General features: G+C 42.0%; 1 protein-coding gene across 5 annotated transcripts in view; it reads left to right on the top strand.

Annotated features, from left to right (window-relative positions):
• The window catches only part of DNAJC3 (DnaJ heat shock protein family (Hsp40) member C3), a 134,421-nt gene that overhangs the window by 82,159 nt on the left and 30,466 nt on the right, over positions 1 to 21,796 (top strand). For all 5 annotated transcript variants that reach the window (XM_033948151.1, XM_033948149.1, XM_033948152.1 and 2 more), the window contains 2 exons: positions 17,162 to 17,267; positions 17,612 to 17,732. In XM_033948151.1, coding sequence (XP_033804042.1) covers positions 17,162 to 17,267; positions 17,612 to 17,732 — 227 coding nt within the window. The remainder of the gene's footprint in view (positions 1 to 17,161; positions 17,268 to 17,611; positions 17,733 to 21,796) is intronic.

Below are 21,796 nucleotides of genomic sequence, written 5' to 3'. Positions count from 1 at the left end.
GATATCGCCACCACATCCAGGTCGGCATTCCTTATTTCTGTTTCCAATTCCATGGACGAACAGGATAGCATTCTCAGAGATCCTGCCAGTACTGAGGGCAGATGTGAAGAGGCAGACTGAGCTACAAGCAATGAACGCATGGCTGAGGAGATGGTGTGAAGAGGAAGGCTTCCACTTTGTGAAGAACTGGACGACTTTTTGGGGGAAGAACAAGCTCTACAGGAGGGACAGACTACACCTGAGCACGGCGGGAACAAGACTGCTGGCAAACAACATCAAGAAAGAAATAGAGATGGCTTTAAACTGAGAAAAAGGGGAAAGCCGAACATCGACCAGACGTCGACATTTCGGAAAACAGTATCAAATGAAGATGCTGAGTGGGAACAATGCTGGGAAGAAACAAATGGCACACCACAGGGGTCCAAAGGTCAAGCGGAACCAGAGAACAAAACGAAGAGCATACAGCAGGAGTTAGGGGAACAGGTGAATTTGAGGAAACAGGCTGAGGACGGGAAAGACAAGACATTGAGAGAAGAAGAACAAAATGGAATTCAGGGGCTGGAAGCCCGCAAGGTGGACGGCAAGAGGAAAAATTCACAAGGCAGAACGAGAAAGGGAAAAAACCAGGACTTAAACTGTTTATATGCTAATGCAAGGAGTCTAAGGGCCAAAATGGGAGAACTGGAAGTCACAGCTAAAAATGAGGACCTGGACATTATAGGAATTACAGAAACATGGTGGACTGAGGACAACAAATGGGACATAGTATTACCCGGGTACAATCTCTATAGGAGAGACAGGACCCACAAGAAGGGCGGAGGAATAGCACTATATATAAAGGACACCATTCACTCGACCAGATTGGATACGGCAGCAAGGATGGAAGAACTGGAATCATTATGGGTTAAATTACCAGGAAGAAATGGAGCTGACATAAAATTGGGACTGTACTATCGCCCGCCTGGGCAAACGGAAGCAAAAGACAAAGAACTGGAAGCAGAATTGAGGAGAGAATGCAAAAGTGGAAGTGTACTGGTGATGGGGGATTTCAACTACCCCGGGATAGACTGGAGCATTGGGAACTCAAGCTGTGCGAGGGAAACAGAATTCCTGGAGGCTGTGGGAGACTGCTTCATGGAACAGCTTGTTAAAGAATCAACGCGAGGAAATGCCACTCTCGACCTAATCCTAAATGGACTAGGGGGACCTGCAAAGGAAGTGGCAGTTGTAGGACCACTAGGAAATAGTGATCACAACATGATCCGGTACAAACTTGAGGTAGGAGCATCCAAAGTGAAAAGAACTGCAGCGACGACGCTTAACTTCAGGAAAGGGGACTATGAAGCTATGAGAGCAGTGGTGAAAAAGAAACTCAAAAATCACTCAAAATGGATGGAAACCGTAGAGAAAGCATGGTCCATATTCAAGGACACGGTGCTGGAAGCACAAAACCTGTACATTCCCAGGTTTAGGAAAGGGTGCAAAAAAAATTGAACAAAAGACCCGGTATGGATAACGACAGAAGTAAAGAGGGCGATAGGAGATAAAAGAAAATCGTTCCGAAAATGGAAAAAGGACCAAACCGAGGAAAACCGGAAAGAACACAAAAATTACCAGAAAGAATGTCACCGAGTGGTTAAGAAAGCAAAGAGAGAATACGAGGAGAAGCTGGCTGAGAAATCCAGAGACTTCAAATCGTTCTTCAGATACGTCAAGGGGAAACAACCGGCGAGGGAGGAAGTTGGACCGTTGGATGATGGAGACAGAAAGGGGGTGGTAAAAGAGGAAAAAGAGGTAGCCGACAGGTTAAACAAGTTCTTCTCGTCGGTCTTCACAAGTGAGGACACATCGAATGTACCAGAACCAGAAAAGATCATAAGTGGAGATCAAGAGGAAAAACTGGTGCATATAGAGATAAGCCATGAGAAGGTCCTCAAACAGATAGACAGACTAAAAAGCGACAAATCACCGGGCCCGGACAGAATCCACCCAAGGGTTCTAAAAGAGCTAAGGAACGAAATAGCGGGAACTCTCCGACAAATTTGCAACTTGTCCTTGAAAACTGGGGAGATCCCGGAGGACTGGAAAATAGCAAATATCATACCTATCTTTAAAAAGGGATCGATGGGTGACCCGGGGAACTACAGGCCAGTAAGCCTGAATTCAGTCCCAGGCAAGATGATGGAGGCACTAATAAAGGACACCATCTGCGAACACATAGAAAAAAATGGACAACTAAAAGTGAGCCAGCACGGCTTCTGCAAGGGAAGATCGTGCCAAACGAACCTACTGCACTTTTTTGAAGGGATAAACAGCCAGATGGACAAAGGAGAACCCATAGACATCATCTATCTCGACTTCCAAAAGGCCTTTGACACGGTGCCCCATGAGCGGCTTCTTAGGAAGCTGTGGAGCCACGGGGTGGAAGGGGACGTACACAGGTGGATTAAACACTGGTTGGCAGACAGAAAGCAACGGGTCGGAGTGAAGGGACACTACTCGGACTGGCGGAAGGTCACGAGCGGTGTTCCCCAGGGGTCGGTGCTCGGACCGCTGTTGTTCAATGTATTCATAAACGACCTAGAAGCAGGGACGAAGTGTGAAGTTATAAAATTTGCGGATGACACCAAACTCTGCAGCAGGGTTAGAACCACGGAAGAATGTGAAGACCTACAAAGGGACCTAAACAAACTGGAGGAGTGGGCAAGCAAATGGCAAATGCGCTTTAATATAGAGAAATGCAAGGTCATGCATTTAGGAAAAAAACCCCCGATGTTCAGCTACAAAATGGGGGGGGGTCAGTGCTAGGGGATAGTAATCTTGAAAAAGACTTGGGTGTACTGGTAGATACTACAATGAAACCAACGGCACAATGTTCAGCGGCCTCCAAGAAAGCAAACAGAATGTTGGGTATTATTAAGAAGGGCATTACGACCAGGAAGAAGGAAGTCATCATGCCGCTGTATCGTGCGATGGTTCGTCCGCATCTGGAGTACTGTGTCCAGTATTGGTCACCGTACCTCAAGAAGGACATGGCGATACTTGAAAGGGTCCAGAGAAGAGCGACGAAAATGATAACAGACATGGAAAACCTTTCATACACAGACAGGTTGGGAAGGCTGGGGCTCTTCTCCCTTGAAAAGAGGAGACTCAGAGGAGACATGATAGAGACTTTCAAGATCATGAAGGGCATAGAGAGGGTGGAAAGGGACAGATTCTTCAGATTATTGGGAACCACAAGCACCAGGGGGCACTCAGAGAAGCTGAAAGGGGACAATTTTAGAACCAATGCTAGGAAGCTCTTCTTTACACAGAGGGTGGTGGACACCTGGAATGTGCTTCCGGAGGTTGTGATAGGACAGAGTACACTACGGGGGTTCAAGGAAGGTTTGGATAAATTCCTGAACGATAGGGGGATTGAAGGATACAAATAGGGGTAAAGATAGTTTTTAGACAGAGTATAGATAGAAGGATAAAAGGGATTAGAGAAGGATCACATTACAGGTCATGGGCCTGATGGGCCGCCGCGGGTGCGGACTGCTGGGCACGATGGACCTCGTGTCTGACCCAGCGGAGGCAACTTCTTATGTTCTTATATAATATGAGTATTTCAAAGGGGGAGGGTTAGACAACATAAGGTTGATACCAAGTAAAATGTTGTCAGTTAGTAACATCGAGAACATAAGCAGTGCCTCTGCTGAGTCAGACCTGAGGTCCATCGTGCCCAGCAGCCCGCTCACGCGGCGCCCCAAAGGGTCCAGGACCTGTGCAGTGATCCTCTATTTATACCCTTCTATCCCCCTTTCCAGTAGGAAATTGTCCAATCCTTTCTTAAACCCCCAATACCGTACTCTGCCCTATTATGTCCTCTGGAAGTGCATTCCAGGTGTCCACCACACCCTGGGTAAAGAAGAACTTCCTAGCATAGTGTTGATTTAATCAAGTATTGACAACAAATGTGACTATACTGCAGCCAAAATGATAAACGCTTCCAATATTGCAGCAAAAATAACCACCTATATGTGCTTGGCATTTTGGAAAATTGCTGACTGCCCTGTTTATGGTGCCAGTATTTGATCATTAACGAGTTGCAGGTGCAGCTCTGACTGCCTTGTTGGGCAGATGGATGAATCATGCAGGTCCTTTATCTGTCGTCATCTACTATGTTACTTTTGATCTTGTCTTACCTAGAGGTACTTGATATACTTGGTGTTCCTGCTACTTCTAAGAATAATCATGTTGTAATTAACCCCTTGGAAATGAGGGAAAATCTGAGTGCTCTAAAGGTCTTTAGATTTCAGTTGATTATGCTAGTGCACAGACAACCAGGTAGTAGGCAGGAAAAGTCATAGTGTGAAATTGAGTATTCTCTCATAGTTTCAAGTTTATTAGGATTTTATATACCGCCTATCAAGGTTATCTAAGCGGTTTTTACAATCAGGTACTCAAGCAATTTCCCTATCTGTCTCGGTGGGCTTACAATCTATCTAACGTACCTGAGGCTATGGAGGACTGAGTGACTTGCCCAGGGTCACAAGGAGCAGCATGGGGTTAGCACAGTACTAAAGGTCATGTACAGTACCTGGCAGAAGGTGACTAGTCTCCAGGCAGAAAACTATTCGTCATCTGTAAGACTCGCACAAATAAACCCTGGATCAGGTGTAAGGGGTGCCTCTCCTGGACCAGAAGCAAGAGAGACTCTGGCCCACATACATTCTCATCTAACTTACCATACTCCCAGGATAGCACACATAAAGAAGACAAGACACACATCCAGCAAGAAAAACCAATCGGACGCTATGATCTCTTTTATCTTCTTTATTCTGTGTACTGGCAAGAAAACATATTTTTTAAGCCTTGGCCTTACTACCCACAATCCTTCATCTATCATAGTACATAAGTCACTAGAGACCAGGGGTGTCCAACCTGCGGCCCAGTGAAGTATTTTGTGCGGCCCTGGTCGAGAGCGATGCAGTGTTTTACTCTGTTGCCCCTGGGTGTTTACCATCTTGCTGGCTCCCTCCTCTGTCTTGCTGCAGTGTTTGCGCGTTTGTGCAGCCCTAGAAACATTTTTTTCGACCAATGCGGCCCAGGGAAGCCAAAAGGTTGGACACCCCTGCTAAAGACAAAGATAAGGGTGCGCACTCCAAAGGCAGACCTCTTTGACAAAGGAGGTGTGAATCCCAGCTTTGCCTGGGTCCTGTTATAGGTCATATACCTTTCTAGCAGCAATTGCAGGAAGCCTTGCTGTTTAGCTGGTTGAAACTGATCTGGTCTTAGTTTTCTTTCTCTTAGAAGCTAGTTTACTGTTTCTCCAATCTGTTATACCTTGATAAGTGATACTATACCTTAAATGGGAGGGGGTATGGGGGTTTAGCTTTATGCTTCACTTTAAAATAGTAGATGTTTCTAGAGCACATTGTCTCAACAGAAACCAACTTTTTCTATGTGCATATCTCAGCACATGATCAAATCAGCTCTACACCCAAGTTTATCTGATGTTTCATACCAGCACTAGGCTTGTACATTAGGGTTGTTCAGAAAAACCTAAAGTTGGAAAAACTGTGTGAATTGAAGTTTTTCCCATGAATTTGATTTTGTTTGATCGGAAAATAATTTTTTCATTTTTTTTAAAGCCCATCCTGGGGTCGCTCACAGCTCAATTTTTCTTAAAATTTGCTAATATTTTTGCTTAATGGAGCAACTTTCTTGGTATTATAGCTATAACTTTTATGTTTTCACACTCATCAATGATACATTGTTAAAAATACATTTTATGGAAAAAGTCTAACAGTATCTTATTAAATGAGCCTTCATTTATTTATTCAATTTTCTATACCATTCTCCCAGGAGAGCTCAGAACGGTTTACATGAGTTTATTCAGCTACTTAAAGCATTTTTCCCTGTCTGTCCCTGTGGGCTCGCAATCTATCTAATGTACCTGGGGCAATGGGGGGGGGATTAAGTGACTTGCCCAGGGTCACAAGGATCAGTGTGGGTTTGAACCCACAACCCCAGGTTGCTGAGGCTGTAGCTTTAACCATTGCGCCACACTTTCCCCTCCTCAGTATTTGTACTTAACTGTGGGCCCCCCCTAAAATTTAACATCATTTTTTTCCCCAAATCTTTATTCATTTTAACATATACATCAGGTGTACATTAAAATATGAACACAACATATTACATTATCACTTGATAATTCCATAACAATAGCTAAAAACATTCACTTTGGTATATTTCATCTACCAACGGCGTTCCAAAACTCAATCATTCAATGTCTTTTTGAGATAGTCAGGATAAAGCCTGTGATGCTGTTCAAGCGCAATCAAATTCATGGGAAAAACTTCAATTTGCACAGTTTTCCCAACTTTAGGTATTTCTGGACAACCCTATTGTACATACCATCTCAGATTTGCAAGGTCTGTACTCTTACAGACTAGGAGAACTATTGCTAAGCAGATATGTAACAAGCTGAACTTTTCCTTTATGAAGTTTTCTTTATTTTGAAGTATTAAGGCCATAATTTCAATTAATTATTTACACTTACTGTAAACCAGTTAAGTCAGTCTCTCACACAGGACATAGTTTATATACTTAAGTACATGCTGTTCAAGTTAGAGATCTGTATGATAACAAACTGGAACCAGAAGGTTGATTAGCAGAAGATCTACTTCCCCTTCATATGGGTAGTAGATGCCTTGTGGTTTTTTGTATCCTTAGTACTAGAAATCTGGATAAAACTGAGAAACCATCATCTTCCTAGCACTGTTCTTGGAGAGACTGATTATTTTACTCCCCTGAATATGTCTGAGGCCCCCATCGGGCTGGAATTTTCTCCTCCATGATAACTGAGAGCCAAGGGTCATTGCTTCACCTTGGTATCCAGTTTCTAGCCTTCACAGCTAAATGTTGAGAGAGATGTAATATAAAACTTTTGAATTTGGCTAAAGTCCTGTAATGACATAAGGAAGTCTAGTAGGAGGGTATATAACTCTAAACCAGTAGTCTCAAACTCACGGCCCGGGGGCCACATGCGGCCCACCAGATACTATTTTGAGGCCCTCGGCATGCTTATCATAATCCCAAAAGTAAAACAAAACAGTTTCTTGATCATATGTCTCTTTAGCTATAAATTACAATATTAATATTAAGACTTAGCCAAAAGGAAAGATTTATAAACTATAAAGAGTTTTACCTCATGCAAAATTGTCATTTCTTTAATAAGACATTAACTATTTTTTCTGTGGCCCTGCAAAGGGTTTGAGTTTGAGACCACTGCTCTAAACTGAGGATGTTTGCCTTGGGTTCTTTTTGCATGCATCACACAAACTAGATAAATCTACTTCTCTGCATCTGATCTGAAAACAAAACTCAGGATTCACCTAAGTCCCAGTGCCATTTCACCACTTACGGAAGAGAATAAAATTTTTCTACAGGCTTTAGTTGTCAAGGTTTGTTTCAGTTCAAACCTTACTTAAAGCCACTCGCAGTGTCTTAAGACAGCAACATGGCAATACAGTAGACTCTCTGTTAACCAGAACTCTCAAGCAACCAGAAAAAAATCTAAGAAATACTGTAATACTATAAATAAAAAATAAAAATAAAATCAATTTCTGGTGGAAATTTAAGTGTAAACTTGGCACGCCACACCCGAGTACGCCCACGCTTTGCCTACCACATGTCCGGTAGTTTGACTGGAACAGTTTATGGTATGGCATAGTATAGGCAGTGGTCACCAACCTTTTTGACACCAAGGACTGCTTTTATAGATGCAAATTTTTCCGGGGAAGGGGGGGAAGATTCGGGGCAGGTTCGTAGGGCAGTTTTTTTACACAATATATGTTACATTTCTATTATTATTAAGTTATAATATCATAATAGAAATTATACAGAATCAGTGGGAACCCTGAGCTTGTTTTCCTGCAACCAAAATATTCCATCTGGGGACCATGGAAGATAGTGACACGCTTTGCAGAAGAACCCCGACAACCCATCCCCCTGTGCACCTTTCCATCTCTCCCTCCCATCCTCCAAGTGCAGCAGAACCCTAATGACCCTCCGACCACGAGGCCCCGACATATCTCTGTTCTGAAAAGCAGCGGCAACACTGAAAAGGCTGCTTCGCTGCCTTACCTCCAGGCCTTCCCTCTTCCGCCACGTCACTAATGATGTCATCAGTGATGTGGTGGCAGAGGGAAGGCCCCGGGGAAGTCAGCGAAGCAGTCTGTTCAGTGCTGCCACCTCCACTGCTTTTCAGAATGGAGGTCGGCAGGGTTCTGCTGAGAGATGGAGGATCTCTTGCAGCTCGGCTGTCAGCGGACCGGGGATTGGTAAAGGGTATAGTATTAGTTAGGCCTATTTTTAATACTAACTCAAGCAACCAGAAACCACATTTTATCTGGCATCTATCAATCCCCATGGGTGCCTGTTAACAGAGTTTACTCATTTGAAAACTTTTTCAAACTGCTAGGTTCTTCTGAGCTCAAGCATTTGATTGGGCATATCACATGTTAAATGGCAATAATGTTAACCTTCAGAATCAGTGAGCACCAGCTTTATTGACTTCTCCTCCTTAATGCTAAATTCTGGCAGAACAGAGTAATGATCATTCTCTATCGCAAATTCCTGACTACAACAGAAATCTGATACTATCATTAGGAGTTAAATTATCCTTCCAGTATTTTCTATGGACCTCGTGCATATAAAGGAGAAGCTGCATGTCACATCACTGGATTACATGACAACTATCGCCTTCTGTCTGAAGCAGATTAAAGTTCTTAGAAAGTTCACCCAGTGGTTTGTTTTTGGTTTTTTTGTTTGTTTTTTTACAGTTTTTAAAAAAAATCTTTTTGTTCCATCATCTTTGGCCTTGTTCTAACAAAACCCCTCTAATTGTGTAGCAGATTGTATTTCTTATTGTTATTCTGTAGCAGGTTTGATCTTGGAAGGGCATGTTCATATTCATGGAAATGTTTGTTGCAAATCTAAGGTCTACTCCTTTGGGAGATTTACAGTGCATATTCAATCAGTTATAATTCAGTGAAGTTGATGAATTCTTCCCTTTTTAGAGAGAACTTCTGTCTCAAAATCCATATTTTTTTATGTTATGGGCTCTATCTGTGGCTGGTTCCACACTTTCACAAAATCTTAGAAAATGCCTGATTGTTCGAAATGTGCATTGAATTCCTGGCAGGGATCAGAAATAATTTTATGACTCTTGATTCTAAGAGCTAAAGCTGAGAATTGAGGCTCTTTTGCTACAGGAGTTAAAATCTCTCATATATATATATACACCTCACTAGTAGGTAAAGTGAAGCATATTTAATTTTGTAGAGAAAAATCTGAGGGCATTTAAGTCTGATTTGGGCATAGGGTGCTGGTCGCCCAAAGTCGGCAGCGGGAAAATGTCCATTCTCAAAAAGTACGTCTAAAATATATATTTTTTCTAAAATCGTCTATCTGGATGTCCTGGCCACCACCACGTCTATCTCTATACCGTATTCGCAACCAAAAATTTGTCCAAGTCCTAAACCCCTAGAACAAACCCTTTTGGACTTGAGAGAGGCCAGAATTGTGATGGACTGGCCACCCAGACATGGCAACAGAGCAGTGGGGCACCTTGCACCTTACTGCTATGAACTTCACAAAAAGTGTGTCAGATAAACATCTCGCCAGAACTCCCTTATAGTTTATGGTGAACCCTCCCAGAACACCCCCAAACCCCACTATGCCCAACTGGCTACAATCCCAATAGCCCTTATGGCTTCAGGTGGCACCTATATGATAGTACAGTAGGGTTTGGGGGGGTTTTGGTGGATACATATGTTCTACCATAAATGTAGTGGTTAGACCAGACATGGGCAACTCCAGTCCTCGAGGGCCGGAATCCAATCGGGTTTTCAGGATTTCCCCAATGAATATGCATGAGATCTATTTGCATGCACTGCTTTCAATGCATATTCATTGGAGAAATCCTGAAAACCCGATAGGATTCCGGCCCTCGAGGACCAGAGTTGCCCACCCCTGGGTTAACTATCTTATGGGCCTTGGTCCTCCTCTGTATGGTTCACTAGCTCACTCCCCAGGCTATTTAAGAGACCTGTGTGCAGCTCTACTAGGATTTCCTATACTAGGTGCTAATGTTCTGGAGAACAGGTATGTACGTTTTTATTCCAATCTTTGCGGAGGGGGGGTGAGGGTGAGATTAGGGTACCAGATTTTTATTATTATTTTTTTTTTACGTCAGTAAAATCCAGATCCCGAGCCCTGCCCCCAGCCCCACCCTATGCTGCCTGTTCCTCGGGCAGGAAGGCATCCACGCTTGTGCAGATGCCCCCTCCTGACGCAATTTATTTTCAAAACCTGGACAAAGTGCCAGGCTTTGAAAAGCCATCTGGATCTCCTGGACATGTCCGGGGAAATCTGGACGTCTGGTAACCCTATGTGAGGGGATCAGTGAACACTGGGGGAGTATGTGGGGGTCATTACTTTGTCTCTGCAGTGGTTATCTGGTCATTTTGAATACTTTTTGGGCACTTATACCTGTTTTTACATCGTCTAACTCAGAACGTATAAGTTCCGTCCAGGAGGTCTCGTAAAACCTTTGATTATCTCTGCAGGACGACTAAGTCTAGGTCGGCTCACATCCCGCCCTAACCACTCTGCCAGATATGCCCCTTTTAGCTCTGGGCGCATAGCGGCATTCAGAGGCCTAAAAAGTCCCTGGATACATCAAAAAAATAGGTTTGATTATCAGCACTTGGACAATCTGTCTTTTAGATCGTCCAAGTACCAACTTGGGCGGGTTTTTAGATGTGTTTTTACATTTCTATTATGAGCCCCATACTGTATTCTCAAAACTCAGTATATACAAATGCTTAAAATATCATGGTTCTGTGAATCCAAGATTAAAATATATATATATATAAATATATAAAAAAAGAGGTTTAATCATCTTTAACAATAAAAATGTAAAACATTTTCAGACATAAAGCAATTCTTGAAAGTGTTGTACTGAAAATATAGACTGCTGGCTGTAGAATTTCATGCCACTTTACCAGCAGTTAAAGAAAAGAATAAGTAAAACAATCAAATTGAAGAGACTTCTCTAAAATGACACATTATGCAAAGTTAATGTGTGAGATAATAGTTATAGCATAAACATGTTGCTCTTCAAATTTAATAAAAGGATTCCAGATGGCTAGGAAAGAGGATATATTGTCATTGATTAAACGTGACAACCTTTGTCATCTCTAGGTATGGTTAGCCAGTCTAGAAGAATGGGAGGACAGATTTGCTTCCACTTTTCTGCAGGAGCCAATCTAGTCATGAACAGTAAATCTCAAGTCTTTTTCAGAATATCTATCGAAAACAGCCTATTAGTGTTGGCAAGTAATCATGTGGAATATCTTGACCTATAATTTTCCAATTTGGGCTCAATATTGGTCTCCAGTATTTTAGTATTAGAATTGCTTCAGATTCCCTGCCTAATGTTTTCAAGAGTGCCTTTATTTACACATCCTCTCTATAAGCACATAAGAATAGGCTCACTGAGTCAGACCAATGGTCCATCAAGCCCAGTAGCCCGTTCCCACGGTGGCCAATCCAGATCACTAGTACCTGGCCAAAACCCAAGGTGTAGCAATATTCCATGCTACCGATACAGTGTAAGCAGTAGCTTCCCCTGTGTCTTTCTCAATAACAGACTATGGACTTTTCCTCCAGGAACTTGTCCAAACCTTTCTTGAAACCAGCTATGCCATCCGCTCTTACCACATCCTCTGGCAACGCTTGAGTACCTGAATAAATTAATGTAAACCATCCTGAGCTTCCTTGCGAGAATGGTATATAAAATTGAATAAAAATAAATAAAATTAAAATAAAATGCATTCCAGAGCTTAACTATTCTCTGAGTGAATTTTTTTCCCTTCTAATTGGTTTTAATAGTATTTCCCTGTAACTTCATCGAGTGTTCCCTAGTCTTTGTAATTTTTGACGGAGTAAAAAATTGATCCACTTGTACTCATTCTACTCCACTGGTATGTATCCTCTAGTATGTATCCAACAGTAATAAATTTTAATTTTATACACTTGACAATCACTTCATTGAACATTCTGAATGAAATTTACTAGGGTGAGAAAATTCCATTTTTTTGTACATGCCTACAAAGGTGACTTGTTCAAATTGTTGCCATGTAGAAGTAACTAATGTTAACTTCTGGTGTTTGAAGTATAAAAATGTTGAATTTTGACCCTGATTCTATAAAACACAGTTCTTCAACTGCCGGTCCGCGGACCGGTGGCGGTCCGCAGAAAATTCCTGCCGGTCCGCACAGGGCCGGCGAGATGGATGCCGTTAAATTTCCTGCCCCGGTGGTGTTTGCGGAAATCTTCTGTTCCTCCCAGCCTCGGGCGATCAAGACAGGCTGCCCATGTCGGGCATTCCCTCTTTGAGTCTCGCCTATGCGGAAACAGGAAGTTGAAACAAAATAGGAGGGACTCAGAGAGGGAAGGTCCCGACGTCGGCAGCCTGTCTTGATCGCTGCCCCTGCCGAGTCGCCGAAGAGGGCCGCAGGGAAGCTGCAAGTAGAAGGGAGATGGTCAGCGTGCACGGGGGGGGGGGGGTGTCAGCGTGTGGATTGGGGCCATCAGCAGTATATGTGCTGAGAGTCTGCCCACGTGCAGGATGCGGTGGATAGGGGCCTCCGGCTTGCCTTGGGGGGCAGGGCCTGCGGTGTAAAGCTGTTTTTGCCGGCTTGGGGGGGGTCGCAAATGTGCAGGGCACAGCAGGAGTAGGATCATGGGGAGCCTTCAACAGTGGCTGTCTCCTCTCCTAGCAGCTCTGTACTTAACAGGGCAGTGATTCACTTTGGCAACTTCCCCTTTCCTCAGAGGCGGCAACCGACCCAAGCTGCCTAAGGAAATCACTGCTGCAGGCAAGTACTGAGAGCTGCTGGAAGGAGAGGAAGCCACTGTTGGAGGCTGGGAAGCTGTTGGATAAAGGGAGAGCTGCTACTGCACCTGGAGGGAGGTAGAAAGAGAGATGCTGCTGGGAGGGGAAGAGGGAAAGGGATAGGAAGAGAGCTACTGTTGGATAGGGGGGAGGAGGGAAGGGAGAAGGAAAAAAGGAAGGAAACAGCTGGCAGGGAGATTAGAGGAGGGAAAGGGGAGAGACAGGAATGAGAAAGTAGAGAAAGATTGATGCTGGAAAGGGGGTCAGCAGAGAAATGAGAGAGGGATAAAGATGCTAGATTTGGTGTAGGAGAGATATATAAAAATGAAGAAAGCAGTGAAGCTGGAATGAATGATGTAAAAAGGAGAGAGGAGGCACAGGCTGGATGGAAAGGGGAGAGGGGCATAGAAAGAAGTCAGATACATATGGAAGGGGGAGAGGCCAGACAGTGGATGGAAAGGGCAGACGCTGGAAGGAAGAGTTGAAAGAAGATGAAAGCTGAGACCACAAAAGGTAGAAAAAAATCATTTTATTTCTATTTTGTCATTACAATATATCAGGTTTGAAATATATATCCTGCTAGAGACATAACTGAGGACTGCAAAGCCTAAAACTATTCCTATCATGTGTGACTGTGGTATTCTGTTAGCATGATATTTCTGTGTAGCATTCTGTAATAATTTGGCTTGTTCAGTTTTCTTGATAGTAGAGGGGATATATGTGAAGGGGAGGGGAGACAGGGGTTTTGTTGGTCCTTGCTCTGAATATTTATATTTATAAAATGACAATTGTACAGAATATTGTTTCTGTTTATACTTTAATAAAATACGTTCAATATAAAATTATAACTGAGGCTTGTGCGGATGGGATCAGATGGTTTGTGGGGACCGAGCTTGCGGAGACAGGGCGAAAATGTGTTTTTTAATTTCGGTAGTTTGCCGGTCCACAAAATAATTATTTTATTTCTGCCGGTCCACGGGTGTAAAAAGGTTGAAGAACACTGCTATAAAAGACACTTACCGAGTTAGATGTCTAACTTAATTTTATTAAATTGATTTTTAATCGGTTTTTAATGATGCTTTAAATTATCAGCACCAATTAACCAATTAAAAAAATAATTAGCTGGTAGATGCCTACCACCTTGTGGTAGGCATCTACACGGAAGTGTCTACATGAAAAAAAGGCATGGTTGGGGGCAGAGTTTAGGAATGGATTGAGTTAGGTGCTGGCATGTTCGGCCAGGAAAATATACCGATGCCTAACATGATGTCGACCAGCACCTAAATTGATTTTGATGCTTCTAGGCATAATTCTATAAATGGTGCCTAACTTTGATTGACATGCGATAGGTGTCGCTCTGCTGGGCACCTACCGAGTTAGATGTTGCTTATAGAATCTGGACATTTGTGAATATTTTATGGCCACACGATAGTGTCTGGATACTGAGCTGAAACCTGTAAAATGTGCCCAAATTATTTTTTTAATTTTTTTGTTTTACTTAATAGTGTGTTTCATCTACTGTACTAGTGCATTACAGTGCACATGGCTTGATCTTGGCAGTAAGGATTATAAGGACTTCAGCAAAAAATAGTGCATTTATCCCCTTTTACAAAGCCACGGTAGTGGCTTCTGTGCGGTAAATTCTGTTGACACCCATTAAATCCCTATGGACATCAGGGCGATTACCATAGCAGTAGCTACCATGGCTTTGTAAAACAAGCCCTTAGTTATTTGTTTAGTTCCCAAAATGTAGGTTTACTGGTTGGTACCTAGACAAATTGTTCTGAATGATGTGAATACTACAAAACAATTCTGATTTTTGGTCCCATTCACTTAAGTGTTTGGCTGGTCAACACAGTAACCAAAAAAGGAATTGGCTCACAATAGAAATTCTTCCCAGAAGAAATTCTTCTGGGAAGAATTTCTATTGTGAGCCAATTTCTTTTTTGGTATTGAGTTTGGACTTTATTGGCCACCCAAGTCCATAGGGTTCTAGTGGTTCAACACAGTAACCAGCCAGCATGTTAGGTGTTCAAAATTCACAGTAACACAGTAAATGACAGCAGATTAAAACCTTTCTTGGCTATCTCCCGAATAGATGGCAGAACAACAAATGCTCTAGAAGTTTAATAAGTATCTCCTATCTCAGCACTATGTTTAGCATATTTCTTGATTAGTATTTACCTCTTTTTCTCGCTTATGTGAAATCTTGGATCTTAAGTTGAGGACTTGAGTTGTGCTAGATTAAATTATTAATGTATTTTTATTTCCTTTTAAGGATTATCAAGGTATAAAGGTTTTTATACTTTGAGAGAACTGTTCTGTCTAACCAACTTTCTTTACAAGTGTTTACTTGATATGTAAATGTGGAAACATAAATAAATTTAAAGAAAAAAAAACCCTTCATGGTCTATCCAGTCCGCCCAACAAGATGGCCAGAGCCACACCAGCTACTCTGTGCAAGCTGTAGTCATTCATGCTTAAATGCAGGTTGCAAATTTGCCATCACCACATAGAGGCAGTTAAATATAATGGGCTCATGGGACAATATGTTATAACCAGAGTTTTGCTAACAATATATTAACTTACTATTTAAGATGTCTTCTTATCCCCTTGAGCTGGACAGCACCCTTACTCGTAGTTTCTAATAAAGTGATATATAGTACAAAAGTTGCTGAATCTTCATCCCAAGTACATGACCCTGCATTTTTTAGCATTAAATCTTAGTTGCCAGTTTCTGGACCATTCTTCCAGCATTGTTGGATCCAGCCTCATGTTACCAACACCTTTAGGGGTGTCTACCCTGTTACAGAGCTTGGTATCATCTGCAAACTTTACTAGACAGTCCATTTGCAATATCACTCAACAGAAGGGATAGAGGAGATATGATACAGATGTTTAAATATTTTCCAGAGATGAAGAAGTGGTAAAACTAGAATACATAATATGAGGTTGTAGGGTAGTAAACCTAGGCATAATGCCAGGATATACTTTTTCATGGAAAAGGTGGTGGATACCTGGAGTGCCCTTCTTGTAGAGGTGGTGGAGGCAAAAACAGTGACCGAGTTCAAAAATGCATGGGATAGACGCAAAGGATCCCTAAATAGAAAGAGGATAGTACCAACACAAAACTCATCAGATCAACAATTATAACTTTGGTTATGATGCGCAGGAGTGATGCTTAAATGCAACCCCAGCAGTGGGGAAGTGAAGCTGATGCCGGACTGACTTCTATGGTCTTTGCCCCATATATGGTAAGACGGATCGGAACGGGCTGGCATTAGCTTTGACAGTGACTCCAGCACTGGGGCAATGTGGCCAATGCTGGATGGACTTCTACAGTCTGTGTCCCATGTGAGGCAAGATGGGTCAGGAGCAAGTATGAAGTATTTTATACCACGTTTATATCAGCCTTATCCTTATCAGCCAGTACCTTTCTCCCCCCTCTCCCTCCCCCCCCCCCAGCCAGCACTTCTGACGCTATCCACATTGTCCCCAATCCAACAGTACCTCTGTGATGCCGATTTCCTGAGGCAACTTGCTGCTGGATCTGCAGGCTTCCCTCTACTGTGATCCCATCTGAAGAAAGAGGAAGTGTCATCAAGAATAGGATGCAGTAGAGGGAAGTTTGCAGAACCCACGCAGGTTCCTGAAGATGTTGCCGTCAGCGATTTGCAATTCAGAGAGGGAGTAATTCTGTGAAGAGCACGGAGTAATTCTGCTTGCCTGGGGAATTCTGGGGGAATTCTGCATTATGCAGTTACGCAGAATTTCGCCAGGAGTGGCGATGCCTAAGCCCAATTCTATACCGTGTGCCTAGCTTTTATAGAATCACGCTTAGTGCCATACTAGTCGGTTCTGATTTTGTAGGTGGATTAAATGAATTGGATCCTAAGTGTCAAGCTCTTGTGGTGGGTGGTATTGTGAACTTTCCGTAAAAGTGCACAGTAATTCCTGCTGTTTAACATAGTATAGTAACAGAGGACCTTTGTACTTTAAGCAGATCTAAAATGTTAAGTTTTTGTACCTTTCAAAGAGCTTTACACTGCAAGGAATGGTGCTCCAAAAACTCTCCTTTGTTTATTTTAAAGGTTTATTTGGTGATTTATGATAGAACTTAAAGGTTCTAAATACTAAAAATACAAATTGTCCATTCTTCTCACATAATATACTAAACACAAATCTATCTGCCCTTTACTTTGTACTTAGGTATGCAGATGCCATCATTAAATATCAGTCTCTGCCAAATACAGAGCCCAATGTCTCTTTCTATTCTACACTTGCCCAAGAAAAGATCTGCCATTGCTATTCAAAGGTAAAGTATTTAGTTATTTTTAGTTATATTTCGAATACTCTGAGCTCTTCACAACTTCTAAAATATTTAATTTTAATCTACTTCATTAACCTCAGCCCCACTACTCACCGCCTCAAAATCCTTTCATCGTGGCAAGCTTTACGTGGTTATTTCCTCATCGGCTCCTTGTAATATTTATTTTTCCTTTTCTTTTCCAACTGTTTTTAAAAGTGTGTATGTGCCTTATACACTGATCATATAGTGTTTGGAGAAAGTATAGTTATTTTTAGTGCATAACTTAGATTTAAAATTAAGCTTAAGTATAAAGAAAACCTTCATTCCTCTTTTTTTTTTCTTCAATACAGAGCCAACAGTCCTCCGAAGCTATTCAAGTGTGTTCAGAAGTTCTGCTTCATGACCCCACTAATGTAAATGCTCTCAAAGACAGGGCAGAGGCATATTTATTAGAGGAACAATATGATGAAGGTAATTTTTTGTTAAGAATTTTGTCATTCAAAATATTGCATTAGCTTAAAATTTTTTGAATGTTTTCACAGTCCTTCAAGAATCTAAACTCCTCCCCTTTGTACAGAGAGGGAAACATAATCTTCATCATTTGAGATGATGTAGGATAAGGATATGATTTCCTTTTAATATCTAGATATGTTTTATGATTGCCAGGCTTTGTAACTTCTTAATGTGATGCACTGATGAGCTTATTGGCTATAAAGTAGTTCCTGGTCAGAAGGTGCTCAAAGCTTATGATAACTCTGAAAGGAAGACAAGTTCATGGTAATGCTGTGAGATGTAATTCATGAGCATTCTATGTTGGATGGCAACATGATTAATAAAGGAGGTAATTTTGTAAGTGGGTATTTCCTTTTAGGCACCCTAATGCTTCGTGATAAAAGCTATTCTATAATGGCATTTGGACACCTAGATTCCGTTATGGAATTCTAGCACAACCAAGTATCAGAACACCTAAAATCTAGGTGCCCGCAGTCACACCAGCCGTAGATTAAATTATATTACATTACATTAGTATTTATGGATCACTGATATGCCCCAGGAGTAGTTTAAAGCGATTTAGAGCCTGGCCATATCCAGGGATTACATTATTTCATCAGGGTTCTTGACATAGATAACTTGGTTTGTATTTGTGTAGGCTTGTGATTATGGCATATGGTTTGGAAAGAAGATTGGCTGTATGTGGTATTGTAGTCTTGATATTGTGGGTTCTGGTATGGGTGTCACTTTCCCGGTTTGTCCATAACTGTTAAAGGAAAGATTTATAAACTATAAAGAGTTTTACCTCATTCAAAATTGTAATTTTTTTAACAAGACATTAACTATTTTTTTCTGCGACCCTCACAGTTAAATTTTAATATCTTTCCTTTCTCAGAACTGACACATTTCTATCACTATACTGAAAATAAAATCATTTTCCCTACCTTTGTTGTCTGGTGACTTTATTTTTCAGTGCTTTTAACTATGTTTCCAAGGCCTTCTTATCCACTGTTTTTCTCTCTGTGTTCACTTTCTGCCTTGCATCCATCTTTGATCCAAACAGACCAGGGATTTTAAATTACAGTCCACTTGAGGGGGCAATACTTTCAAAATAGAACAAAACACAAAACAAACCCTCTCATCAATACTGTGCAAGTTTCTCAAATAGTATCTTCATATAACATTTAAAGGCTTTTAAATATTTAAATACGCTCATAAGCTCTTCAGCAAGGCGCCACAACAGCGGTACAATGTTGCTGGAAAGGTGCTTGAATTTTAATCATAACACATTGGATGGAGCAAGGATACTTGCTTCTACTGGAGTGGCAAATATTATGGCTCTACAAAAGTTGGTTAACAGTAGACCACTTATCTGAAAAGGTCAGTTCACGGCTCCAACACAGTCTGTGTTTCGCTAAGCTACATCAGGAAGCCGGAGCTTTTTATATTGATTTTATTTGCCGTGCCCGAGTCCTTTGGTCTACACACTTGATGTTGAAAAAAGCCGCGTCCAGTGTTGAAACGATTGCACTGGTTGCCGATTGAAATGAGGATTGAGTATAAGGTTTTGACAATTGTGCACCAGGTGATCTATGGGGCGACTCCCTGGTACTTAACTCAAGAGTTGAAGCAGTATAGCTCTTTTCCATCAGCAGTCACTTACAATTCTCTGGTGCTCAGCAACACTAACCCTATCCCAGTAGACAGATCCTGGACAGTCTTTGAGCATGTATCCGAAGCCCAGGTCTCTAAACTGTGCCACAAATTAAGATCCTGCAAATGTGCCCTGGACCCGTTCCCTTCCTACCTTTACAAGAAAATTCCCGTGCAGGCTATTTCATCTCTCACCAGACTTATCAACTCAGCCTTACTATCTGGCCTATTTTACATACAAATGCGACACATTGCCCTAACCCCACTACTAAAAAAAGCTGATCTAGACCCATCCTCCCCTTCCAGCTATCGTCCTATAGCAAATATTCCTCTCCTGACCAAAATGCTCGAGGCTATTATATCCACTCAGTTCTCATCGTACTTAGAGAGATTCTCCATTCTATTACCATGCCAATATGGCTTCAGACCTAATTTCAGCACTGAATCTCTACTGGCCTCTTTAATCTCAAAGATTCAACAACTTCAATCTCGTAATAAGTTTGCTATCCTACTACAATTCGATCTATATGCGGCCTTTGATGTTGTCCACCACGATATCCTAATTTACCAACTTTCTGAGATAAGACACTGATTCCACAGTCTTAGACTGGTTCTCAAAATTTTTACGATCCCGCTCTTACACTGTTAACATGAATGGAACCATGTCTTCTCCTTGGAGACCGCTATGTGTTGTTCCCCAGGGATCACCCCTGTCCCCTATTCTTTTCAACATTTATATGTCTTCTTTAAAATTCTTCCATCTATCTCCCTTTGAAACTCTATTTACATATGCAGATGACATCCTTGTCCTTCTCGAGATAGATTCGTACCTCACTAATCTCACCGAAAATATAATAGCTTGCATAATGAAACTCCAATCCTGGGCCCTCTCTGTACAAATGAAACTGAATGAGTCCAAAACAAAACTACTCTGGCTTGGCCCAAAATTAGATCAGTTACCCACGTTCATTCCACTACCTTCTGGTCCCTCACTACATATCGAAGTTTTGGACATCATTATTGACTCTACACTTTCCTTTAATGATCATCTCAACTCTCTGGTAAAAAAAAATTTTTTTTAGTCTTCACATGCTGAGGAAAGAGATCCTGCTTCCGCCAACAACATTTTGCTGTCCTTGTACAATCAATCATTCGTTCCCGACTGGACTATTGTAATTCCATCTATCTAAGTCGAACCAAGAAAAATCTTCAAAGACTTCAGCGGATCCAGAACACTGCAGCTAGGTTGATCTTCACAAAAAGCAAATTTGATCATGTTTCCCCGCTTCTGTCAAAACTTCACTGGCTTCCGGTGATTTCTAGGATTCACTTTAAATGTATCTGCCTAATTTTCAAGATCCTATATGGCATTCTTCCTCCCCTAATCCCTCTATCCTGGAATTCTTTGAGACCTGACACTACCAGATTCACCCACATAGTCAAACTATCTTTCCCCTCATTAAAAGGTGTCATGTATGCAGGTAAATTAGGGAAATCCTAGGTCTAGGTCGGCCCACCGCCCGCCCTTTCCCCTCCTCTAAAAATGCCTCTTTTCTCTCTGTGCGTTTTTAGAGGCAGGGGAAAGGCCTAAGCTGGTTTTAGATACGTCTAAAACCAGCTTTGATTATGGGTACTTGGATGATCAGGCTTTTTGATCATCAAAGTAGCCATTTAGGCCACTTTTTAGACGGTTGAGTTTTTTTTTTGATTATGAGCCCCTTGGTCTTTGGGTTCCAGAGTGATGTTGTCCCAGGAGATGTATGGTCAAGCGGTGAGGCAAGACTCTATAGTTCAGTCTTAGATGGGTTCTGTTGGAGTTTGTTGGCTGTCATCTATGATTTAGTATCCTCAAAGCAGATCTGCAGGGTCTCAAGTTGTGTGACTCTTGTTGTATGTTGTCTGCAAAGGAGTGGATATGGATTCTGTGCCTCTTTGCAATTTGAAGGGCTGGTCTGTTGTAGGTGTTGATTAATAATAGTGGGAATAGTAGTGCTCCTTGGGGGACTCCTGTAATTTGAGGTTCTCAGCTTTGAGAATTCCGAGTTCGCCAGGACACATTGTTGTCTTTGGGTCAGGAAGGATGCGAACCAGGAAAGTGCTGTAATCCTGATCCAGATCTCAGATAGTAAGATTCCATGGTCGAACATGTTGAAGGTTGCACTCAGGTCTAGTTGGATGAGGAGTACATCCTGACTAGAGAATGACACGATGGCTGTTACCCGCGGCTAGCTGCAGGTAACCTGCCAAAATGGGGAGCGAAAAGAAGTGGTCTGCCCCGTGGAGCGGTGATTGACCTTGTCTCTGCAGTGAAGTGAAGGAGTGCGCGTGGTCACCGATTGTGCGGTCCAGCAGCCCCCTCCCTTCTTTCTTTCGACCTCCCTCCCCTTATC

Source organism: Geotrypetes seraphini, chromosome 6, assembly GCF_902459505.1.
Source record: "Geotrypetes seraphini chromosome 6, aGeoSer1.1, whole genome shotgun sequence".
NCBI classification, from domain to species: Eukaryota; Metazoa; Chordata; class Amphibia; order Gymnophiona; family Dermophiidae; genus Geotrypetes; species Geotrypetes seraphini.
The sequence above is the reverse complement of the archived record's forward strand: the minus strand, read 5'-3'. Positions and strand labels throughout refer to the sequence as shown.